The sequence below is a fragment of the Plectropomus leopardus genome, chromosome 9, assembly GCF_008729295.1.
Source record: "Plectropomus leopardus isolate mb chromosome 9, YSFRI_Pleo_2.0, whole genome shotgun sequence".
Lineage (NCBI taxonomy): Eukaryota > Metazoa > Chordata > Actinopteri > Perciformes > Serranidae > Plectropomus > Plectropomus leopardus.
In genome coordinates this window covers 26640861-26665263 of record NC_056471.1, presented here as the reverse complement: position 1 = coordinate 26665263, position 24403 = coordinate 26640861, and the positions used below count along the sequence as shown (strand labels likewise).

The 24403-nt window shown below is 39.4% G+C and overlaps 1 protein-coding gene across 1 annotated transcript; it reads right to left on the bottom strand.

Annotated features, from left to right (window-relative positions):
- Positions 1 to 206: 206 nt before the first annotated feature.
- Positions 207 to 15751, bottom strand: maea (macrophage erythroblast attacher, E3 ubiquitin ligase). Its single transcript, XM_042493595.1, has 9 exons — positions 15658 to 15751; positions 9928 to 10110; positions 7420 to 7623; positions 7083 to 7205; positions 5720 to 5796; positions 5458 to 5566; positions 3623 to 3756; positions 2588 to 2783; positions 207 to 1315 (listed from the first exon to the last, which is right to left on the bottom strand). The coding sequence occupies exons 1-9, from the start codon at positions 15724 to 15726 to the stop codon at positions 1220 to 1222; spliced, it is 1191 nt and encodes a 396-aa protein (XP_042349529.1). The 5' UTR covers positions 15727 to 15751; the 3' UTR covers positions 207 to 1219.
- Between the last annotated feature and the right edge of the window lie 8652 nt (positions 15752 to 24403).

Sequence of the window (24403 nt, the reverse complement as noted above, 5' to 3'; positions counted from 1 at the left end):
ATTTCAGGGTTCAAAGGTTTAAATACTTCTGAAAGGTGCCTGCACGCAGAAAACTGATGTCAATCCAGCCTTCAAAGAGCTAGGATGAAGTAAAAAAGAGATTAAAGAGATTGGAGATAACTGGAATTAGCAAATCTCACACACAAGAAAGATAGACAATTTGTTCAATAAAAAAAAAGAAAAAAATGACATCAGAGATGGTTGTCTTGTTTGAATATTGCGTAACTTTCACGATGGTGATAAATACACCAAATTTGTGAAACTAACAGCTTCCTCAGAAATTAAAAGCATTTATGATCAACCAGCTTTAGGAAACTGTGGGCGATATCAGGTTTACAACACCCAAGAAATCACTTGTTCAGGTCACACAGCAATCTTTGTGGAAGGTTAATCTTCCTTGTTGATACCTGTCCCCCAAAAACCTCGAATTTAAACATGAGAATGATCAATTCCTATCTAATATTTACATTTGAAAAGGAGCCTATTGTGGCCAAAATCAGGCTCTGGTATCACAAACAAGAGGGGGGATGAAATGCAAAAAGGTAAGCCGTTTAAAAAGGAGGCATTTAACATATCGACCCCCGCAACAACCCACCAAAAAACATGGCTAGAAGACAAAGGATGTCGACAGCATGCATCACACAATGAGATGCTACCACATGACCAGGAGGCCAGCCATGTTTGTTCTGAAAAAGGCCCAAATCTCGTGTGTTAATCTTTGTTAATGGAGTTAACAGAGTCCTGCCACGTTGTTTTAGTAACAAAGGAACACCACTAGTGAAAAGTCAAAGTAACCTCAACAAGTTTTTATTCATTGTAATAAAATCAAATATCTACCTAGCAGTTTCTCACCCCCTCTGTCCTTTTCTGTAGTCTCTAAACGTCACAGCGAGGGCCTTTAACATAATGACAATGTTGATAGTCCATGTGCTTGAATGGATCAGATCAATCTTGTTCTCTGGCCACATCTAAAACAGTCTGAGAGGAGAGGAGCCCAGTTTCTGTGTGATAAAATGAGAGGGGGAAGGGAACCGGCAGACTTGATCTGATCATGTACTGGGAGCGGGGGATTGTGGGAAATGTAGGTTGTGTTTGAGGCGGGGGGAGAAGGGCACTGGATCACAGCTCCACAGGTGGCTCTCTGAGTCGGCCGGGTCACGGGTGATGAATGACGGGCCGTATTCGATCATGTTGATACTCAGAAGGGTTATCTGAGTGATCACATGATGTAGACCTTCTCAGCCTGAGAGAAGTTGAAGACTTCTTTGGTTCTGGGACACACCACTTTGTCATCTTGGCGGATGGACAGAAGAGACTGGAAGAGACAATAAGCAGAGGAGGACAAATGAGAAGGAGAAACAAACATTTTCAACTTTCTCTTGCTTCCATACTGCATTTTTTAAGTTTCTGTCTTTGAAGATGTATGTCACTTATGTAAAGAATAGGGGTCGACCGATATATGTATTTCAGGGCTGATACCAATACAGATTAACAGTAGTTAAGGAGACCAACAACCGATATTTGGAACCAATATGCATTTACAATAAAAATTAAAATCTTTCATTCAATATTTAGAATTTGGAATAAAACAAACTGCAACACAAAACTTTGCTCAAATGCCTTTAGCAAATGTTTAATCAAACCATCATATACAGCAAGTTCCCAGGAACGTTTTAATGAAGTCACATGAGAATTGAAATAAAAACAGAAAATCTGCGAAATCACAAATATCTTCCCCAATAATTGCCCAGGCCGATAATCTGTCTGCCCCCGAGTAAAGAAGGCCCTCACATTAAACTAGGCTGTCTCTGCAGTCAAACACAAATACTTTTGAAACTAATTTCACATGATCAGGGAAAACAGAGGAAAGTGTGCTTTTACTAAAAAGACAGAAAACCTACAACTATCAGAGAGCTTTGCGCCTGACAAAAGGTGGAACGGTCCGTATGAAACAATGGCGGCCGGTCAGATCTTATGTTAGACAGTGACCAAAAACATGTTTCTGAAAACATTTGAGGAGAGAAATATACGACACAGTGACAGAATCTTAGTTTGAATTTGATCAGCGCTTAGTTTTACCATTTCATCTTCGTTTTTTGGCCGCTGTTTTCACTGTGTGGCGCGCACTCACGCGTACAAACTCTCGCTGTTTTGGCTTAACGGGGCATTAAAATATGTTTCTGAAAGCATTTTAGGCAAGAAATAGGAAATACAGTAACATAATTTTGATTTATATTTAACCAGCACTGCCTCGTTTTCATTCCACAGGGTTTCGGTGGCAGTTTGAGCGACAGAGGGAAGGCTGGGTAATACTCTTGATCAGCTGTGTATTCTTTACGGTGGCGGCAGCGGAGTCAGTAACTGTTGGCGGGGAGTACAAAAATGCAGATATACAGCCCCAAGAGCCAGTGACGAAAATAACGTCCTTTGGAGGAGTTTCGCCAGGTGTACGGGGAGATGTCTGTGCAGTTTACCACAGTTCATCTACAGACACTAACCACTTTGTTTTGGTACAAAGCTGGTTGAAAAATGTCAAAATATCCCTTAAATAGCCAGTAAAAGCTTTAACTCATCATCTTTAACTTACATTGTAGCCGTAGACATATCCATTAGGCAGCATCATGGGAGGGTTGTTTTCATTCATGACCTCCCCAGAGATCTTACAGACTAGTCTGGAGTTGGCGCAGTGGGCCATGGGTAGCGGCTGGGCCAACTTGTTGAGGGATTTACTGCACACCGGGCAGTCTGGGTTCTTAGAGGTACCATCCTCCTTGTAGCACTGACTGGAACAGGATGGAGGTTGAGGAAAATGACTGAAATCATTTCTTTGTGTGTCACAAAGAAGGGACACAGCTGACAGCATGTTTGGTAGCTTGCTAGGTAGCATTTTCACTTTCACTGGATAGTGGGAGCAAAGAGCAAAGTGGAGAACATTTTGGGTGATAGACCTGAACAAACAAACACCACCAACATACAAGAACACTCCCTTCATGTTGTCCTGTGTTAACGTCAATGGCAGTTACACGGATGCCAGTAGACAAAAAAAAAACCCTAAAACATTTGATTTAACACTTTTTTGTTGACACTGGTGTCCAGGTTGAGGCATGCTCTCCCAAACGTATTTTTTTTTTTTTTAAATGATGCACGAATTTGGTGCATTCTGGCCATGATTTGTATAGTGGGCTAAGTCCTGAACACATGAGATTATCAGTACTAAAGTCTTTAAATTTAGTCCGGGTGTACGTTTAATACCAGGTTTCAGTGCCCATCCCTACAGAGAAAAAATGCACATTAAATAAAACTGCCATAGTTCTGAATATTTTGGAGAAAATAGATGCATATCTGTGCATTTTGTGTGTGTGTGTGTGTGTGTGTGTGTGTGTGTGTGTGTGTGCGTGCATGTAATTTATGTTATGTAAAATTTATGTTAGCAATAAAAATAAACGACAAAGAAAGCAAATGATTCACTTCTGACAGAAATCTGTGTGGATTCATCACCACAGTTTTCACCTCTTAGATTTTTTTTTTTAAATTTTATAAATTAAACTAAGAAAGTTTGGCTGTGGAGATAAACTCAAAAAGGTCAGACGTAGCGTTTTGGGGAGAGCGTGTGGTAGGATACGGTGTCTTGATGGCAGACAGACCAGCCTGTAGGGTGATGGTGAACACAGAGTTGTTTCCCAGCTGATGCAGTCTGTAGTTGTCATATCGAAACTGCTGGATCAGCATCTTCCAGCGAGCTGGATCCAAAAGATCCTGATGGAACAAGAAGAACGAGAGACAGAAGAGTTTTACACCAACAGTCATTTCAGGTCCTAGTACTTTATACATCCGAAAAATACACATACAGGGGTCACGCGACTTTTCTCCAACACGCCTTTTTGTTTACTACATATACTGTGTATATTCCCCCAATGTTTTCGAGTAAACTGTGTCCACTGGGGCGATGTAAACACACAACAGACAGCAGCCAAGTAATTGGTGTACTGTGGCCAGGTTGTTCCAGTCCCAGGAGCAAACTGTAACAGGCACACACTGCTGGTGTGTGTTGTCCAAACAACAACATCAGGGTACTGTATGATGTAAGACTCCAGAAACACAAGCTAATGTTCTACAACATCACGATAAATGCAATCCAGACAAGATAAGACAGACAAGAAGCTTTTATTGCCATTGTATCAAAAATACAACTCAATTGTGAGTGCCCCCCTGCAATCACACATACACATAAAAAGCAATCATAGAACAAAGGCAGGGAAAAAGTGCATTAGTACAAAATATATAGAAGTAGAATAAATAAAATGACATGTAAGAAGAATGTTTTTATGATAAGCAAACTGTGATAAACTGCACACTACCACCTGAAGTGATTTCCCTGCAAAGACAATCCACAAGTGTAATGTAAATGCATTTACAGTTACAGCTGAATCCTTCTTATTTTGTCTGTAAGCTATAATGGCAACCTTACTGTTGAGCCTGTTTTTTACAGACAGATAACTGATCGTGACGTTTAGAAAAATAACTGAAATCATAGCAAAACAAAATAGCAAAACTGTGAAGCTCTACAAACGTGTTTACAGAAGACAGACACTCTCACTTATGACACCAGAGGCAAAAATGTTGTCACACTGGTTTGGCTCGGTCTATCTTCGCCGTTTGCAGAAATGCTTTCAGGGTAAAAGCATTGCTGTCGTGGTGCCACGGTACAGCTCTGTTTCTCAGAGGACTTTAATGAAAGTTTAAATACAACAACACTGCAACTGCAGGCAGAAACTCAAGGATTAGCTGAAAGTGTCTCAAGAGTGAATGGAGTTTATTTTTTAGAAGGGAGCAGACGCCCTCTGGTGGCTGGTCTGTTGTTACACCACTTTCTCTACTTCACCAAAGTCCCACACTTGAAATAATTTCAGTGGTGTGCTCTAAATATTAAAAAGTCTGGTGAATAAGCATGTTCATGATTTACCTGCAGTCTGTACAGAATGTAAACAGAGCTGCATTTAATGACATAAGGCATCTATCCAAAGAACACGAAAGTGGGATGATGAAGTCTCAGCTCTGTCATTTTAGTGATTTACTTCCAAAATAGTAGAAGCCCAGATGAGTAAAATGTCACGCATGTACATGAAGTACTGTGCAAAAGTCACAGGCCACCTTAAACTTTGTCATTTTGGCAGGGTTATCACATGTCATACGTATCTATTTCTCAGCAGTCTCTTTACCAGAACATACAGGAAATATGAATACAGTATTGGAAGGACAAATATTTCAGAGTAAAACAACTTCAACAGGCTAAAGTTGCAAGTATTCAGTGTGAGCTGCCTTTTCATTCAGCATGTCCTGAACTCTCTATCATAATCATTATCATTCATAACAACTTTGCCAAAACAACAAATCTATGGTGGCTTAAGACTTTTGCACAGAACTGTATTTGTACTCGGAAAAGGCTTTGGGCTTTACCTTGTATGGGGAGATATGTGTATCTGACGGGAAGGCCAGCATTCCCATCACCTGCCGAACCTCATCCAGCTGTCCGCCCTCGGCTTGGCTGAAGTGCTTCCTTGCATGTCTGAGACACACAGAGACACAGATGAGCAAGATCATTGATCATTGGTGGGCATGTTGGTCTTCGTGGCTTTAATAATGGTTAAAACCATGCAGAAGTTGCAGTTAATTCTACGGTAAATAGTTACTGTGTGAATATATGCATGTGTGTGTTTACCTGACTGCATCCATGCGTTTGTTTTGTCTGATGAGTTCAATGAACTCCTGGATTCTCAGACTGAACTCCAGACAGCTCTGACACAGAAACAGTAAAAAAAAAAAAGACACCACAAAGTTTAAACCAGTAAAAAGCTGCAGGATCCTCAGTTAACACACTGTCCTTCATAAACCTTGAGAGCTGACAGAAAACCGATCTTTTTTTTCATACAGCTCCTGCAGTGCTGGTAGATTGTCAGGATGCCTTTCAATATTTTATCACCACATGGGTTTTCGGAACAGAACAAAAACAAATATCCCACCACTTTGACTGATACAGGTTATAAATAACAGTTGGGACTAGAATTTACCTGCGTTTGGCAGTAAGCTGGAGCTAAAAAAGAGCAATTTTCAAACATGATCTCATGAGAATGAAAATAAAAGAGATTTCGCCAAGCGGCAGCATCCCAAACCTGGCCGAAACTATGTGAATGCAGTTCAAGACTGACTCTCAGTAAGTAGTAACAGCTCACTGGGAAGCGTATTATGTCTTGGCGGAGGTCTGCGCTCTACTGAGTACTTTCTGGTTTAATATGATAATCTCAGGATTAACACTGTAACTTGCCGCCACTGCCAAAAGGGCAAAACACCCAGGAAGAGTAATTCAGTGTTAAAGGGTTGGTTTCTGAGCACAACCAGTGTGGAAATATGTGACATACAAAACCAATAAGCACTTGGCCATAAACTTCTGAATGCCTGATATGATGACTGATTTTTTTTTTAATGGGCACGGCTTCTAAGTGTTTGCCAGGACTTAAACAGACAGTTAACCCCCCAAACGAAAAATACATTTTTTTCCCTCTTAACTGTAGCATTATTTATCAGTTGAGATTATTTTGGTGTGGTGTTGGAGATATCATCCATAGAAATGTCTGCCGTCTCTTGAATATAATGGAACAAGATGGCACTCTGCTTGTGGTGTAAAAGCACACAAAAAACCCCCCAAAAGCTTAAGTGTGCGTCTGTATGTAGAGATTAATGGCGTCCTCCTTGGCTGAGGAGTAACGTTAGCTAGCTCAGTGCTGCCGGGTGAGCTAGCAGTAGATGCATGCTTCCTTCAGCACGCACATGAAACTGCTCATAACAAGGTCTGTGGATTATCTTGAGTAACTGGGTCATGATTTCTGCTGTTGAGTTTTTCAAACTGAGCGCCATCTCTATACTGGAGAGAAGGCAGACATCTCTATGGCTGATATCTCCAACAAAACTCACACCAAAACCACCGAGACTGATTAACAGCACTACATGTAAGAGGAAAAACATGTAGTTCTGTTTTTGGGGTGAACTGGTCCTTTCATGTGGATTTTTGAGATGAAATGTGCTACCTTCATCTTGCGGAGGCGGGACTTATTGTCATGGCACCAGGCTAGGCAAGTGGCAGTCTCCTGCCTCTCCAGAGACTCCTCCACCTCCTTAGCTGTGAGGAACATCTCAATGTTGACCAGATCCTAAAAATACAGAAATAAAAGGCGTCAGAGAAAAACAAATGCTGAGCGAAGTGATTAGATTCATAAACAATCAAAGCAAACAAACAACTGATGAATTCACTTATCAAGAACTGAAATGGGACAGTTTTGTCCCAGTAATCTCAAATGTAAAATACTATAAATGAGCTTCAGAGTCGTCTGAATGACCTTAAGACGGAGCAGATCAGACAGTTACCTCTATACCGCTCTGTCTGGCCAGTTTAACAGCTGTGTTGTAGTAGCCGCAGCGCAGCAGATGCTCCACCATCATTCGGTCCATGCGTTTCTTCTTCCACAGGTTGACTGAGGCCGGCTGGTCGCTGCTGTGCTCCTTCAAGTGCTCGATGCGACGCTTACACAACTTGGCGCTCTCGTCTTCTGCTTGGATGGACTCAGCAGCCTGTGGGACGCACACAGAAAAGATACTTAGAAAAAGCCCAATATGCATTTAATATCCATACACGACTGTGCTGGATTTCCTTTGACAAAGGAACTCAAGTTTTCAATGTAGATTTTTTTTCTGGAGTTAATTAACCAAACCTATTATAATATGTAATAAAGCTCATTTTGACAAAAAGACACTCGCAACGTCTTACAGCAAGTCATTACAGCAAACTGATATTGCCTCAAAGTGAAGCCAAACCACAAGATTTTCAAACCTTGAACATTGTTCAACACAGGCCAGACTAAACAGCTGCTTCCTGTTCTGTAGACAAACTCTGATGCTGTGAAGGTTGTGATAAATGCAGGGATCACACATCTAAACATGTGTTCCCATTGTTGCATGTTTTATTTGGAACATGTTGTCTGAAGTGACGGCAGTAAGCAAACAGTGATGAAGAGGTTCATATCGTACAGTATATGTTTGCATTCGTGTGTGCACTGTTCCATGCTGCATTTTAGATTAAATCTCAAAATAAAACTGCATCGCTTTGATTTAACTAAATAGGACTTCTGTGGTAATTTCTCCTTTTTATCTCTTGAATTAAACTCTTACTTTTGGATTACATTCTTGACTTTTAAACTACTTTTCTCTGCAGCAGCTGAACCACATTTGGCCCAACATATTTGGGAGGGAAATAACTCCAACGGACCTCACACACCGGTGCAGTATCTAATATGACCCGGCCTTCAACTCAATGAAGCCTGTGTTTGTCACAAAGTACATACAGGACAACACGTTGGCACAAAGGACCAGGAGAACTGCAGAATGTGTTCTCACTTGTTTTCTGTCGTTTTAGGACGGCTTGATGGGAGAACCAGCCAGGCAGCATTCCCCCACTGACAAACACAATCCACCACAGTCATACCATTATAAAGAAACCACAGCCACAAAAAAGTGCTTTTGTTAACAGGGGCGAGTTATGTGGCTTTGAACAGCTGGCTCTGGCTGAAGAGAGATCTTTTTCAGAAATGACATAGTGTTGGCACTAGGGTCAATGTCAGTGCTTGTATATATATCTACAGTAACTACAGAGGACTGAGTTTTCCTACATTAACCATATTTTATTCCATTTTTTAAAAGGAAAAAAGTGTATATAATGCATTTGTCTTTCTTTAAGCTTGTGAAAGGGTTGGCATTTTCCCTTTTCCAATTAAATTAGATCCTGTGTGCAGGTTTTTTAAACACAGAAAAACCCATCAGAAAATCAGTGATAGACTCCTTTTCCATTGCCAGCAGACCTGAGCTGTGCACTGCTCTGAAGCAGACGAGTATACCTTTCTGCATGTGTGTTTTTTACCGGTGTGACATTCAACATGCATTGGTCAGTGAAAATGTTACAGTGGTCCCTCTTTTTTGCATCTCTTACCTATTCAGTGTCTATTTCCAACTCGGTGCAGAATAATTTGGAACAATGTTTGAGTGGAGACAGATGGTATTTTCTGTCAGCCCATCATTGCAGTGTGTGGCTAAAATTAGCGTGCCCACCTGGGTTTATTTTCAGCAATACCAATGGAAGCTGATCGGAGCCGCAGCAGACAAATACCCATTACTACTGCAGAGTAATTTGGCCCGGGAATGAATGCCGATTGTAACCTTTACCATGAAATAAAAAGCCAAATGTTAGCAGGTGGTTCTGGGCTTATCGTGCAGTGGGTAGGGCTTAAGAAGATGATTTCTTGTCCTACTGAGGATAGTTTTAAAATATAAATAATAGATTTTCGTCTCTGTTATATCTTCATGCATCCAAGGCCAGGTTTTCGGAAAAAAAAAAAAAAACTCTTCAGTGGTTTCAGTTTAAAAAATCTTGGCCTAGAAGTTAAGTATCAACAGAGTAAAAACAGACATGATTGCTGTGATAAACCCTCCAAGACAGAGCTGGCACAGCTGCAGCTGCAATGTTTAGCCAACTTTCAGTTGAGTCTGATTGTCTCTGTAATCACTATTTTGTACAAGAGCAGTCCTCTGAAAACAGAAGAACACCTCTGTAATGGAGTTAGTTAATTAGTAAGAAATTACAGACACAAAACAAGCAATAACACAGAGAGTCTGGGCAAAATACCTGTGATTAAGCACAGAGGGTAATTGCCTGTATTAGTCAAAAGTGTCTATCATCCAACCAACTGCCAACAATAATTAATTAAAAGTGATATGTGACACAGAGACTGAAGTGTTAGGGCTTTTCTTGGCATTTCTTCAAAGTTAATAGAGGAAAATGCTGTGTGAAAGTGTGTTTTTGTGCACATCATCGGTATCCCTGACCTTCCTCTTCAGGGCGCTGAGTTTCTCCACCACACCATCCAGCAGTGACACCACAGAGTCGACCACTGGGAAGCTGCTCAGCGTCTTCTCCAGCTCTGCAACAACCATCGTCACGTGACTCGTCTCCCGGTCGATGTTCTTCTGAGCCGCCCTGAAACGTTTGTTCAGAGTCTCGTACGGCACCTGCAACAGCAACGCCATGGGCTGTTTACCTCAGTGTATCAGACATTCAGGTTTAGCAGCTGAAAAAAACAAGCATGCATTTTGGTAAAACTTTACAAAAGTGTTGTTAGTGAACAAATGTATATGAGAATGACCTCCGGCTGACTATGTAATGTTGTTTTCTAGATAGCTGAGCTTTAATGGATGTTGTGCAAAACAGAAAAAAAAAATGGATTCTGCAAAATTGAGAGTTTGGGTAACCCTTTATTGTATTGCAGCCTTTAAAACCAGGAAAATAAGCACATATATAATTTTGCGGTATGCAAGATCTAAGATGAAATCTTGTCTCATATCATGATATAAATAAAATAAACATCTTGCCCAGTCCTTACAAAAAAATACAGTATTTTATACAGAATCCTCTCTTTTGTCTCATCATTTTGAGCCAAACATGGTTATCTTCCCAACATAAAGTGTGCTGAATTCAGTTCAAACAAAGCTCGTATATTTGGCACTAGTACGAGAAAAAAGAAAATGTGATTTAATATGATTGTGACATCTGCTAAAAGCAGATAAGCCTTTATTTATCAAGGAAAATTGCTGTGCAAATACAAAATATGGTAAAGTGCAAAGAGCATAACAGAGAGGTGCAAACAAGATGAAATCCAAATATCTACAACCCCCAAATCGAGTTAACGACATGGATGACAGACATAATAGGGTTGGATATAGATATATTTGTACAGTATTGAATCTATGGTGGTAAGTGTAAAGAGTTCAAGAGTGCATGGTTAATATAAAATATTCATTATTATGTCCTTTACATTTCCTTTAATGTCCCATTATTGCACATTAGGTCCAAACATCTATGCTGATTCTTTTTAAAATATGAATCTATCACAACAGGCAAATCTCACCTTGACCACAGAGAGGAAAAAAAAAATCTGTATTCAACAAGATCTGAAGATGATTATCCATGATCAAAGCAAGCAGCACAGTGCTTTCCCCCTTTGTACTACGACACAAGACGTCTTCACAGATACCTGTGAGCCACAATCATTTGACTATTTGGTTCCTTCTCTGAGATACTGCAGAAAAAAACAGGAGGAGCGCTTTGATCCATTACAAGGATTTTTTTCCTCTCAGTTAGAGCCAAGTTAATTTCACAGGTCACTAACACTAGAGAGGAAAATCATGCAAGTGTGCCACAAAAAAGGCCACGATAAAGAATGCTGCTGCTCTGCAGGAATTATTATTGTTATTAATAGAAACTATCAGCTCTAATTTTGCCAAACTAAAGTCCATACTGAGACCGTTTGATTCAAAAATGTAATTGTAGCACAGGATAGTTTTGAATGCACCAGCAGTGAATATTCACTATTGTCCTGCTAAGGTCCGTATGTGTATAGCCACTGTATGAGAGGGAAAAGGTGGGAAAGGCATTAGCTTTACATCAATCTGCAGCTGTTTTTTTAACTCTTCAGGTTAAATCAAGATCAGGGTTGGCCACTGACACATTCAACTGGTCATTGTTTGTCCTGCAAATATTGGTTTTTTAGTGACACACTTGGCTGCAGATCAACTAATTACTTAGAGGTGGGGGTCATGAAGTGAAGGCTACAGATACAGCAGGTGTGGATGACTGGACTAAGATGTAGAGAAAGACAAATCGATTCATAAAAATAAGCACAGAAATTCTCAGTGTATGCAACCAGGCAGGGTTGAGCAGTATAATGTAGTAGAAACCGTAGAGCTTATATCACCTGCTTATACTCTCTACTGAAGTAGCTGTGTACATGTATATTTCTGGTTGTATACAGCTTTGACACTCAGTGATGCAATTCAGTGCACAAAATGTGATTTCACAGATGTTAAAGGTCCAGTGTGTAGGATTTAGTGGCATCTCGCGGCGAGGTTGCAGAACTGAAATGTCCCCCATGTGCCGGGCTTGTAGGAGACCTACGCTGATTGTTGCTAAAATGTGAAAGGCCCAATTTAGAACCAGTATACGTGGCAATATGGCAAACCCACGCCTTATGTAGAGAAAAGAGGCTTATTCTGAGGTAACGAAAACATGATGAGTCTTAATTTCAGGTGATTATACAGTAAGAAAACATAGTTATGAATAGGGATGGGTATCGTTAAGATTTTAACAGTACTACTACTAGTCTTACCATTACTACTTATTGATCTAGTACTTTAACCATGCTCTTATGGGTATTTTTGGGGGGGGTTTTCAGAGAAAAAAATGAAGGAAAAAAATAATACCGCTTTATTTTTTATGTATATACGACCTGTTTATGGATTAGCATTATGCAATAGCATTGTTTTATGGACTCTAACATAGCGGAGGTGGGGAAAACAGGAGATGAAGTACTAGCTTGACAGTCAAAAACGCCTCCGCTTCCACCTGTATGTGATGCAATTCTGCTTGATGTTTTGAAAGATTGCTCGTGTTTTTGCTCTTAGGTGCAAAAGAGTTGTCGCACTTGTGGCAGCGAGCGGTGGCAGCATCAACTGTTGAGAAGTATAACCAGACTCTGGAGCGTGTAACTGGGAGCAGGGCTGCTGTGTCTGTGTGAGACAGAGCGACAGAGCGGACCCCGCCCCGCCCCTCGCACATGCAGCAGGCTGCCAGGCTCCAACACACAAAGCTCACCCCTCGACTGAGGAGCGGAAATGCCTCATAGACGAATGTCTTCCTCTTTTTGCAAATTAGAAACAGAGTTGGTGGGATAAAACTGTAAAAGATAATGTTGATGCAACCTAAACACAAGAAAAATATTTTCCCCATCTCGACAGCAGAGCCGCTGACGTCAGAGCTTATCAATACTCTGTCTTTAACATTTCGGACCTGGTGTCCGTTTAATACCAGGTTTTAGTACTCATCCCAAGTTATAAATATACAATTTCTGCCGATAGAAGTCCCTATATTCTACACACTGACTGAACCTTTAAATTCACTGATAAAGCAACAACAGGCTTTGCAACCTGGATATTTTATCTAGTCATCTATTTTCACTTATTTTAAGGGAAACATTGGAGACAATGGCTTGAGGATCATTTTAGCTAGTCTCAATTCTGATTTGTCTTACCTTGATTGCAGTAACATTATCTGAAATATGCAGCTTTACAGTGTCATTTAACTGTAACGGGCCTGTACTTTCTGCACTCGGGTTAACAAAACCGATGGTCACAAAGCCAAACCATTTATGCATGGAAATATGTAGATTAGGGTGATCGTGGTGCACCTTAAACTGATATACGCTGAAAATATTCAAAAACATCCACAAGGGCATAATGTCCAACTCATGTAGTGATATCATAATTCAGCTCAACATAGCCCTCTCCCCAGCTGCACACTTCCATTTGATACCAGTTATAACCATCACTCTTGTCATAATCAGAGGAATCATTAAGTGGCTTAAGCATAATAATTTTAGCTAGTCTCAATTATGATTTTGTCTTACCTTGGTTGCAGTAACATTATCTTACATATGCAGCATTACACTGTCGTTTCACTGTAAAGGGCCTACTCAGGTTAACAAAAAAACTGATCACAAAGCAAAAGCTTTTATGCATGTAAATGTAAAGATAAAGGTAACCATTTTCTGTGGTGAGCCTTTAATTGATCTGGCTGAGAATATTCAAAAACATCCACAAGGACATAATATCCAAAACAAAGCCTAGTATATTTTGTTGGTAAAGCAATTCAGCTCAATAAAGCTCGATATGTGACTGCTGCTCCCCCAGCTGTAGACTCCCCACAGATTAGGTTATTTGTGGTACACTCCAAACTAATCTGGCTTTTAATATTTATTCACAAGGTCATAATGTTCAACAAATAGTGTATTTTGTTGGAAATAAAGATTCCTGTGTCAACATGTGGTATCAAAAATCAGCTCAATAAAGCTGCAGATGTGATCACCACTGCTCTCCCCCAGCTGTAGACTCCCATTTAATACCAATTATAACCATCACTCATAATCATTAAATGGCTTAAGCAGGCTAATTTTAGCAAATCTGAATTATGATTTTGTCTTACCTTAAATGCAGACACATTATCTTGCATATGCAGTACTATAATGTCATTTAACTGTAATGGGCCTGCATTTTAAGCACCCAGGTTAACAAAACCACTGACAAATCTGCATATAGACATATAGATCATGGTGATTGGCTGAAAATATACAAAAACATCCACAAGGACATAATGTCTAACACATGTTGGGAATGAAGATGCCTTTGTTAAACTGTGATATCACAATTCAGCTCAATAAAGCTCCAAATTTGATCAGCACTGCTCTCCCCCAGCTGTAGACTCCCATTTGATACCAATTACAACCATCACTCCTGTCTTAAAATGGTGCCCATCATCCTTACTGCAGCATCCAAGCAGAGGCAGACAAACCCCTCTCACACCACAGCCATGCTTTTCTCAACACGCTGCACATCGCCAACGACACGTTATATTCATCATGACAACGCCACGCCATTAGTCACCACACAAAAGCTGTCAGGACATTGCTACTCACAAACGTGCCTGTAAATGACGACGCTGTCTGTCCGTGTCCCTCTGTGAGGCGGCTGAACGCGGGAGCAGCCCGGGCTTGTTTCAGCTCGTCTTTTAAGCGCTGGTGTCGCAGTAACGTTATGTGCAATGGAGGAAGAGTGCGTGTGTGTGCGGCAGCAGGCTGTGATTCCTCTCGCTGGCCATTTTGAAGTGCAGAGAGGCGGCAGCAGCAATCTGATGACACTGCGCTAACTCGCAGGGCTGAGTCTCTGCCTGACAGCGGAGCGGCTCGGGCTCTCCCCCCGGTGATTTCAGCCGATCCATCTTCCAGCCTGCTACAATTTGCATGCCCGACGTTACGTTATCCGGTAGGCTACTCGTCTTTTTTTTGTGACGATGAAAAAGTGGCAGCAAACTAAGCTAGCAGGCCAATCGCCCCTGCGAGCCATTTCTTTGACGCCATGCCTGATTGTTAAATGGTCGAGCAGCCACGTTGTGACATCTTGTCAGTGGTGATGTTTATTAAAAATCATCCTTTTAATACATTTTACCAACAAACTGTTAGGTACCCAATATTAGCATAGCCGTTATATAAACGCACCCTCGTTAAAATCACAGCCATCGTCCGTTAAATAAACGTTAGCTAACGGTCGGTACGCGTTAACTGACAGCTCATAACTCATGTCAAAAGACCATTTTGTGGAAAAACAACAGGGTTAAACTGAAGCTAACAAGTCCGAGGCCCTCCACACGCTTAACCTCAATAACACGAACTCTTTTATTGCACTTAACAGCCAGCTAATAAGCCACCAGCTTTTGTTATTTATCGATCAGCCTAATCAATTGTGTCGCGTTTCAAACACAGGTATTTAGTGGACGCTGCTACCTGGCTAAGCTAGTCCAAGCTAACGTTAGCCTCCCTGTCAAGTTCGCTGCTCTCGCTATCAAATACACGAATTATCCGCATTTTCCGAAAAGCACCAAACACATCGCGTATTTTACACACATTACAATCGTCAGGGTGTTGATATATGGTAGTTTCGGGTTTTGTTTACCTTCAGGGTGGGATATTCTTGGACTTTGAGAGCCATGGACAGTTGAGATGCTGTCTCTTGCACCGCCATCTTGGTTTTGTGGTTTTCTTGTGGTTGTTTGTGTTTTTTTTCCGACCAGCTCAGATCGGTCTTTGTGCTCACTACCGCCCCCTGCTGAGACGGTGTCACACCTCACTCTGGGTCCGGAGCTCTCTTCAGGGTTTGTCAGATGCTGTTGTTTTTATCTGACGTGGCTTCAAACGGAGACATGCAGCATGTTCATTTCATGCAGTTCATTTAACGCTGCTGCAGAGAAAATCATAAAATACTACTGTGCAAAAGTCTGAGGCCACCAAACATCTCACTGTGTGTTTGTTTCACACAATAGATAGAGAGGTAGGTTTGCAGAAACCATCACTTGTCACTTCCATATATTGACATAACAAAAAGAGCACATCAGTAAACAAACCACACACTTACACTGCAGAAAAAGTAGAATTTTAAGAGACAGGTCAGAGGAGACGTTTTGCCAGACCAGCTGGACATGCTGCTTAATTTTGGTGCTTGTTTAAATATTTAATGGCTAGTGGAGCAAAGGACAGTTTGGATCTGTTTTTTTGTTTTAAGGGAGCAATAGCGAGGTCCAGATGGGAGCAGGTTTGCCTTATTCATGACTCTGTCTCTGTAAATACATCTAATATTTGGCTATTTAAAGCCTCGGCAGCATTTCCAAACCAGCAGATGATGCAGAATGTTTTCAATAAAAGCAGAGTAAAACGTGCAGCATTTTTGCCTTGACATTTAAGGACATCAGTTTCTTTAACACATACAGTCTTTGTTGTGTCTTAGTGTTTAGGCAGTCAGTCCAGGAGTCCAACACCAAGGTACTTATACTGGTTCACAGACAAGATAGGCTCCCCATCTATGGAGGTGGGCTTAAAATATTAATACTTCCTAAAATCAATAAAGATCATGATGGGGATAAAACATATAAATAGTACATGTGAGGGTGTGGTTAAAACTTGGCTTACATGAAAACCACACCCAGAAAACACATGATTATTAAAATACGTGCAATTAAAACATCAATACATTTAGGTGCTAAAAAAATCTAAATCTCACATTATAAGTAAAGGGTTAAAAACATAAAAGTGCAAATAATCAGTTCATAGAGATATAAATGAGACAATGACACAGAAGTGTCCAGTAAATCAACATTTTCATCCAGAAGATAACTCCTTGATATTTGATAGAAAAATGACCACAGGAAGTGGTATACAAAGAAATATGAAGATTCTGAGCCTGTCTAGTTATATAATTATGAAATTGAGAGTTTTTAACAAAATAGTAAAACTATGGGGTAAACCTGTTGTACAGATTTGAAGAATATTAATGTCAAAAATACTCAGCAACTGCAGTTTATAAAAGAGAGGCGCACTTGGTACAACAACTTTAGAGAAGGTCGCTAATCTAACAAACTTTCTGCAGCAGCAATATTTAACAAAGATAAGTTGGAAATGTACTCAAACATGCATTGATTTGTTGTTTTTACAAAGTTGCAATGATATATATATATATATATATATATATATATATATATATATAAATACAGTGTATATATATAGAGAGAGAGAGCGATAATGTTTTTTATCTTTCAGTCTGTTCATAAGAACACCAGAAGATTAGTACTGTAAATCTTATATTGTCTGCCCAAGATGATTCAAAACATGCTGAGTGGACATGGAGGTTACACTAAATACTTAATACCAAATAAATTGTTTTATTTTGAAATATTTGCATAAGTAAAAATAAGACATTATTTTATTGTATTGCTTTTCTAAAATTAATACATCTTATTTATCTAATTATTATTATTATTAGTAGCAGTATTGTATTTATTCACTTACTGATTTATTTTTATTGTTTATTTCTTTATGATTTAAAATACATATTATTGTGACTCTGTCTTAAAAATGATGGCTCCCCCTGCTGGGATGCACTGTACATGTTTTCATGTTGACTTGAAATTAACACCACTGTAGGCTTTCTTTGCCAAATGTACACACCGTGTGGCAATGAAAAAAAGTTATAATTAAAATGCTGTCCTTATCTTGACCGCAGAAATATTTCAGTTGCCAGTACTGTACACTCAGTGACAGGGTCAGGGTGTGTGCCTCTGCTACACTTTTTTTAGATGAGCAACATAAAATAAATCAACTACATTTTTGATACATAATAATCACATACATAATAATTGTTTAATTAAAGAATAAATTAAGTTAAGATGCCACTTAGGCCTTTAAGAAATTTTTATCAGTGATGTATTTTTTTATATATATTTTATGAACTCTTTCTTTAAATAATGATGAACTGGTTAATAAAATATGAGTTGATAATGTTAATTGCTGTCCTAGTTTAGGTCCAGTTATTCACACCCAAACATCCTAAAAAAAAAATCGATAAAATCTCATGTGCATAAAGAGTTGCATTGCAAGAGCTGCTTTAAAAAAAAAGTGGGAAATACATGAGAAATGAGTCAGGCTCATTTTTGACACGCTGATACCTCTTATTAAAATTTATAATTACAGACAGATGAAAAGCCTCTGACATTTGTGGGGAGGATATCAATTATTAGTTTTGAAGAATCCTGAATTATTTGTTTATGTGGTAATAAAAAATGTAAAAGCTATGATAGTAGTCATTTAAAAAAAAAAAAAAAATCATCTCAATAATTTGATCCGCTAATAATGAAATAAAATACTTTTAAAATAGAGTGATTTTTCAGTCTACCTTTAGGTATTGTTTTTATTATCTATAAATCAGGACAGATATTCTTCTTTCTTCTTATTATTATAATTATTATTACTACTACTAACAATAATAATAATAATATTTTATTTGTAATGCACTTTACACTTGCAACAAATCCCAAAGTTCTTCAAGGTGAAAGCAACAGCATAAAAAAACAAACAGATAAAAACAAGCATCAGAAAAGCATAAATAAAAGCAAGAAGTTGCTCGTTGTATAATCTGCAGTGTCTTCATATCTTGAAAATACAGGTTGCAGTCCATAAACGAAACCGGTGAATCCCCCTACACCTGCTCCATATCACTGCCACATGTCTTTTCCTGTGTGAGTGAGCGCAGACTCCAGCCGCGCTCAACATATTGCCATTGGCTGCTGTCCAGAGCCGGGCTGCGCTGATTGGCTGGCAAGAGCTCTAATCGCTTACAATTGGCCCATTATCTGCTGCATGCCCCACCCCCGCCCAGCTTAGGAACAAAGTGGAGCAGTGGACACACAGAGAGGAAGGTGATGCAAGGTTTGTGATGTATTTTTGGCCCCTGTATCGAGTGCTTCCTGTGTGTAGCATGCGTGTAGTGTGTGTGAATGTGTGTCAGTGTCTATGTGTGTAAAAAGCAGCGGCCGAGCGTGCAGCTTGGCTCTGCACCGTGTTTAGGTTTTGAAGAGATATAACTCTGTGCTAAGCCAAATAACGGAGGGACGACTGTGCATGTGTACAGTATGAAGGCTGGTTTGTGTGTGACTGTATGAATACAAGTGTTTATTTTTGTTTATGTGTGTACAGTATGCGTAACAGGATTATTAATTATTGATAAATAACCTGGCATAGAAATAGGTATTTCTGCATTTTGAATGATGGATTTTGCAAAGAGCAATTGTTGAATGTTGGAATTTCTTGAATCTAGAAAGAAACTATTGCTCTTTGATTCAGTTTATTTATAAAATGGTCTTACCATCAGTTTTGATCTTAAGTAACACTTCACCCTGATGTGGAAATACTGTACTTTATTACTCATTTTGGCACATTTCAGTTTCCTGCATGCTTGTTTATTGGGATATGCAGGCACTGAAGTGTGCATCCTCTAAACCAAAGATGAGCTGCACGCTGCTTTTATGACCCTCTTAATCAACACACATTATAAATTAGAGCTGTGAGGATGTAAGAGTCAAATTCACTGTGGGGTTGAAAATTTAACCCAATCATGTTTTCCCTCTCCTTTTGAAGAATCAAATCAAATCAAACTGTGTATTTAGAGAGGAACAAGATTTTAGGGTATATTACTATTTTATTCTCATTGACGAGCAGCTTTTAATACAGTAAACATCACAGGCGGGTTTCCTTTAACTCTCAAATTGCGCAAATTGAATTTGCGAATATATAATACGCCTGTCGCCTAATGGAAATATATCAACTTCAAAAAAATGTATCGCAAAAAGTTTTTATGCTTGCATGAGGTGGTAGTTCAGGCAATTTGAAAAAGCGATGTTTTACCAAACTGCGATGGAAACACTTTCATGGCTTTAATAGGTCACATGATGCTGTGGCTTTGTGCTTGTCGGTAGGAAGCGGCTCCTTTAGGCAGGATGCAGCAGGAGCTACAAGAGGTGTATCGCATAACTCATAACTCAAAAGTTGAGCTGATAATCTGGAGGTTCTGAATCCTCTGTGAAATTGTTGACTATCATCTCCCAAAAATGCCTCGTAAGTGGCCGCTCCCACATATAAGGGTCTCGCCTTTCCATTATCGCTCACATAACACGCCTACGTCGCCTTCGACTGGAAATGATGACGGCTTGCGCGGTGGCTGCAGCAGAAATAAACCTGCTAACGTTCTGAACGTCCATCGCCAAGTTATCGCGAGAGGAGAAGCCGCATAACTTCACTCAGTGGAAACACAGTCATCTCGCAATTATGTTTTATCTACATTTAGAAAATATCTCTGAAATTTTGCACAAATCTGTCATGGTAACCTGCCTAGTATGAGGAAAATAAAGTGTTTTTTGAACATTAAAGCATGTAAACAAATTCTAAGAAACCCCACATGCCAGTCTGAACCTGAAAATGAGCATTTTAGGTCCCCTTTAAATCAGCTAATGCAACTTTTTAAGCACTGAGACATATACAGAGGACATTTTTAGGGATGACAGTGGAGAGATGACATGAGATGAGAGAGAGAGAGAGAGGGGGCGACTGAACTGTTGGTCAGACAAATCAAGACATCTGAAAACATCTTTGTCTTTAGATTATTGTGACGAGTGTTAGACGTAAACATTAACGGAGAAAAGAGTCAGCATAATTTTGCTGATAAGAATAATCATTAGTTGCAGCCGTAAAGTAAAAAACACTTTATACAAACGAGCCTATGGTGGATATCAGATGTTAAAAACATTTTACTCGTCTTTCTCTATCAGACAGAAAATCTAACCTTAAGGTCTAAAGTTCTCTACATTAAAGTTTCTGTAAGATTAATGATTCTTCTTCTTTACTTGACACCCTTTCCCTCTTCTTATCCTCCTCTTCATCCCCCTCTCCCTCACCATCTTCCTCATTTGCCTCTGCTTTTTTATTGCTTTCCTCTCCCTATCCGCCTCTCACCTCTCCTCTTCCTCCTCACCCTCATTCTTCACACCTGACAACCTCCTCCTCCATTCATCTCTTCTTTTTCTGTCTTGCTCCTACCTATTACACCTCCTCTCACTCCTCTCATTCTCCCTCCTCCTCCTCCACCTCCTCCTCTTTTACACATGGATTAGATTCTTCATGCCTACACTACCCGTCTCCTCCTATCGTTGATTAGATTGCTAGTTTCTCCAGTATCTGCTCTCTCCTCTGTAGTGGCATCCACATTGTTCTGCAGCTCACTGTCAGTATCCATAAATCCAATTTGCTCTCTCTCTCTCTGTGTGTGTGTGTGTGTGTGTGTGTGTGTGTGTGTGTGCGCGTGTGTGCCTGCATCTGCACATTTACAGCTAGTACGATGGTCACTGTGTTTCTTTGAAGCTACAGCTACTGTGTGTGTATGTGTATGTGTGTGTGTCTGTGTATACATCTATGTCTTGTCATGCATGCATGTGTGTGTGTGTGTTTGTGTTTGTGTATACATCCACGTCTTGTCATGCGTGTGTGAGAGTGTGTGCATGTGTGTGTTTGTGTATACACGCTTGGTTGCAGCTGCATTTTTTGCATTTGCTGCCACAGTAAGTCAGTGCATTTGTTTTGCATGCAGCTGTGAGTGTATTTCCCTCGTACCTGTGTACACGTGCAGGCATGTATCTGTGTAATTAAGTGTGTTTTACTGGTGTTTTGTGTGTGTTAGCGATAGCTCTGGGTCTGGCTGGCTGTCAGTCTTGATAAGGCCAGCCAGCGGTTGGGAGGCGTTAGTCGGGGCTGCTGCTCGCCTAGCCTCCGCGTGGTGGATCTGCTGAGAGGGAGCTGAACCATTAGACACGCTGCAGTGACTACACAGAGAGAGAAGAGGTGGGAGGTGGCGGGGGGTGTGGAGATGTATGGTGAGGAAGGCGGGGATGGAAAAAGAGAGTGAAAGATGCGGGAATGAGGAGCGGAGGGGGTGTGATGGAGAGCGAAGGAGATCGAGGAAGAAATTGTGAGGGATTGAACATAGAAATAAGATGGACAGAAGAAAGAGCAGGAGGTAAAGAGAGGGAGGGGAGAGGAAGACAGAGGGAAGGTGAGGAGCGAGAGGCAGAGGGGAAGGAGGAGTATGGAATACCATTTTAGTTATTATTAAACAAATGAATAAGTACATAAATAAATAAATATGAGCAGGAAATAAGCAAATATGACAATGAAATAGACCCCGAAATAAATAAATGGGGAAAAAAAATGAAAAAAAAAAAAAAAAATTTGTGAATCTGTGGGATAACCACGCCCACTGCATTTGCTATTGCTTGAAATAAATAAATATATATATATCATTACAAATTAAAAGTGCACTTAAATAAATAAGTATTACAAAAATAAAAGCACACTAAAATAAATAAAACTGTCAATACTATATATTTGTGTGTGTGTGTATACTGAACATATGTTTGTGTGTATAAAATGTTTTTTTTGCCCATTTTTTACCCTTATATTTACTTATGGTTTTATTTCAGTCATATTTATTTATTGATGTATTTATTTGATTAATATTGGATATTTTAATATTCTATGGATGAGGAGAGAAAAAAGAGGGTGTGGAGAGATAAGGAGAGGAAAGCGTGTAAATGCTTATTTCCACTCTTACACAATATATGTGTGAATATTTGCTCAGTTTGAATACATGAAACACAGAGGCGTAAATAAATAAACATATCTATCTAACATATCATTCCTCCTCCTCCCTCACGAGCAGCATTAAATATTCTGCCGATCATTACTTGTTCCTTCATTCTCTCGTCTATGTCTCTATCTTTTTTCCCCCCGTGTGCCTCGAGGAGTCCAGATATTGTCTCCCTGCTCTGTCTTCTCCTCTCACCGTCCTTATTTAGAGGCACCAAATATGTTTCATGTTTCCTCTATCTCCCGAGGAACATTTGTCTCTTGCGTGTAAGAGGTGGTTGCAGTGGATTTGCCGTCGGCCTCGTCAACACGATAGATGTGTCTGTAGCTTCTCACATTGTTGACTCCAGGTTGTCAGTTTGAATTTGGTATAAGGACTGAAGCTGCACCTGCACACTTCAGCCAGTCCTTGTTATTCTGGATTTATTTAGGGCTGGGGAAAAATGATACAACACAGTATCATAATGGTTTTTGTGGCAATATAGTATCAATACACAGGAACCAAGTACATTTTATGCAATAAAAAATGACTGAAGTGAGATGAACAGACTGAGAAATTAGCTAAAAACTGATGTTTTTAAAAAATTTTTTAGGATAACCTGATTCGCAGTTAAAAAAAAATGTAATAAACGGCACTGTATTGGAGTATGTTATCCCAAAACTCAGCATATTGTAAAACATTTAGAATCACAATAATATTATATTGTGACTTAAGTATCGCAATAATATCATTTCAAATCTTGTCATTCCTGCCCCTGATATTATCTAATGATCTTATAGCAATACTTTAGTATACAGATATTTGTCAGTTAAGATTTTTTTCCCCCATATTGGCTATTTAATAAAGACAAACTGCAAAATACATTATATCAGGACATTCTTTTAATATATTAATACTTTTAAATTACATTATTAAAATTTTAAAATGTAGAAATGTATCTAATCTCAGCTTGATCGCCTGACCTTTCAATGTATGTGACTACAGAGAAACAACAATAAAAAAAATAAATAAATATTTATCTGATAAATACAACAGTCAAATCTTACATTAGTTGGAGCTAGAGCCTCTGCTTCACAGCACTTTGTGAAGCGCTTCCTCTGATTCAAAGCCTGTTATTATGAGCATTTATGTAGGTCTGTAATTTATCTATGAAAAGAACAATTGTCACAAGCTGTTATTATATCACAAAAAGTGTGGATAGATAGGATCTCGATCAACCAAAGCACTCGTGAACAAACATGCATAAAATACATCCAACCTTTTAGAAAATGCTTTGAAATGAACAAATAACAATACAAAGAGCATTACTGTAAAATAACAGAATCCTTTAAAAAATGAATGCATTTAATTAAAAAGAAAGACAGCGCTATGCCGTCCATCTCAGATGAGTATGGAGGAAATATCTGGCCTTTCCACGCTGTGTTCAGCTTTGAATATTCAATGTTGATTACTACTGAAGCTTAAAAAATCTGATATTAATCAGATGAGCCAACAAATATGCATAATTTGTTAAATGTAATACATCATGTTTATTATGGCGAGACTTTAGTTGGCTCAAGTGCTTCTTCTTCAAACAGCAAGTGGCTGACACTTCTGCAATATGGAGAGAATTTCGATGTATTACCTCGTCACAAAGCCACTAAATCCCACAGCAAACTATTGAAGTAGCTGTTGTGAT

Coding starts and splice junctions, on each gene's coding strand:
- maea (XM_042493595.1), bottom strand. CDS start 15,726: ATGGCGGTGCAAGAGACAGCATCTCAACTGTCCATGGCTCTCAAAGTC. Junction 10,111..15,657: donor AAGAATATCCCACCCTGAAG/GTAAACAAAACC, acceptor TTGCTGTTGCAG/GTGCCGTACGAGACTCTGAA. Junction 7,624..9,927: donor TCAGCGCCCTGAAGAGGAAG/GTCAGGGATACC, acceptor TGCGTCCCACAG/GCTGCTGAGTCCATCCAAGC.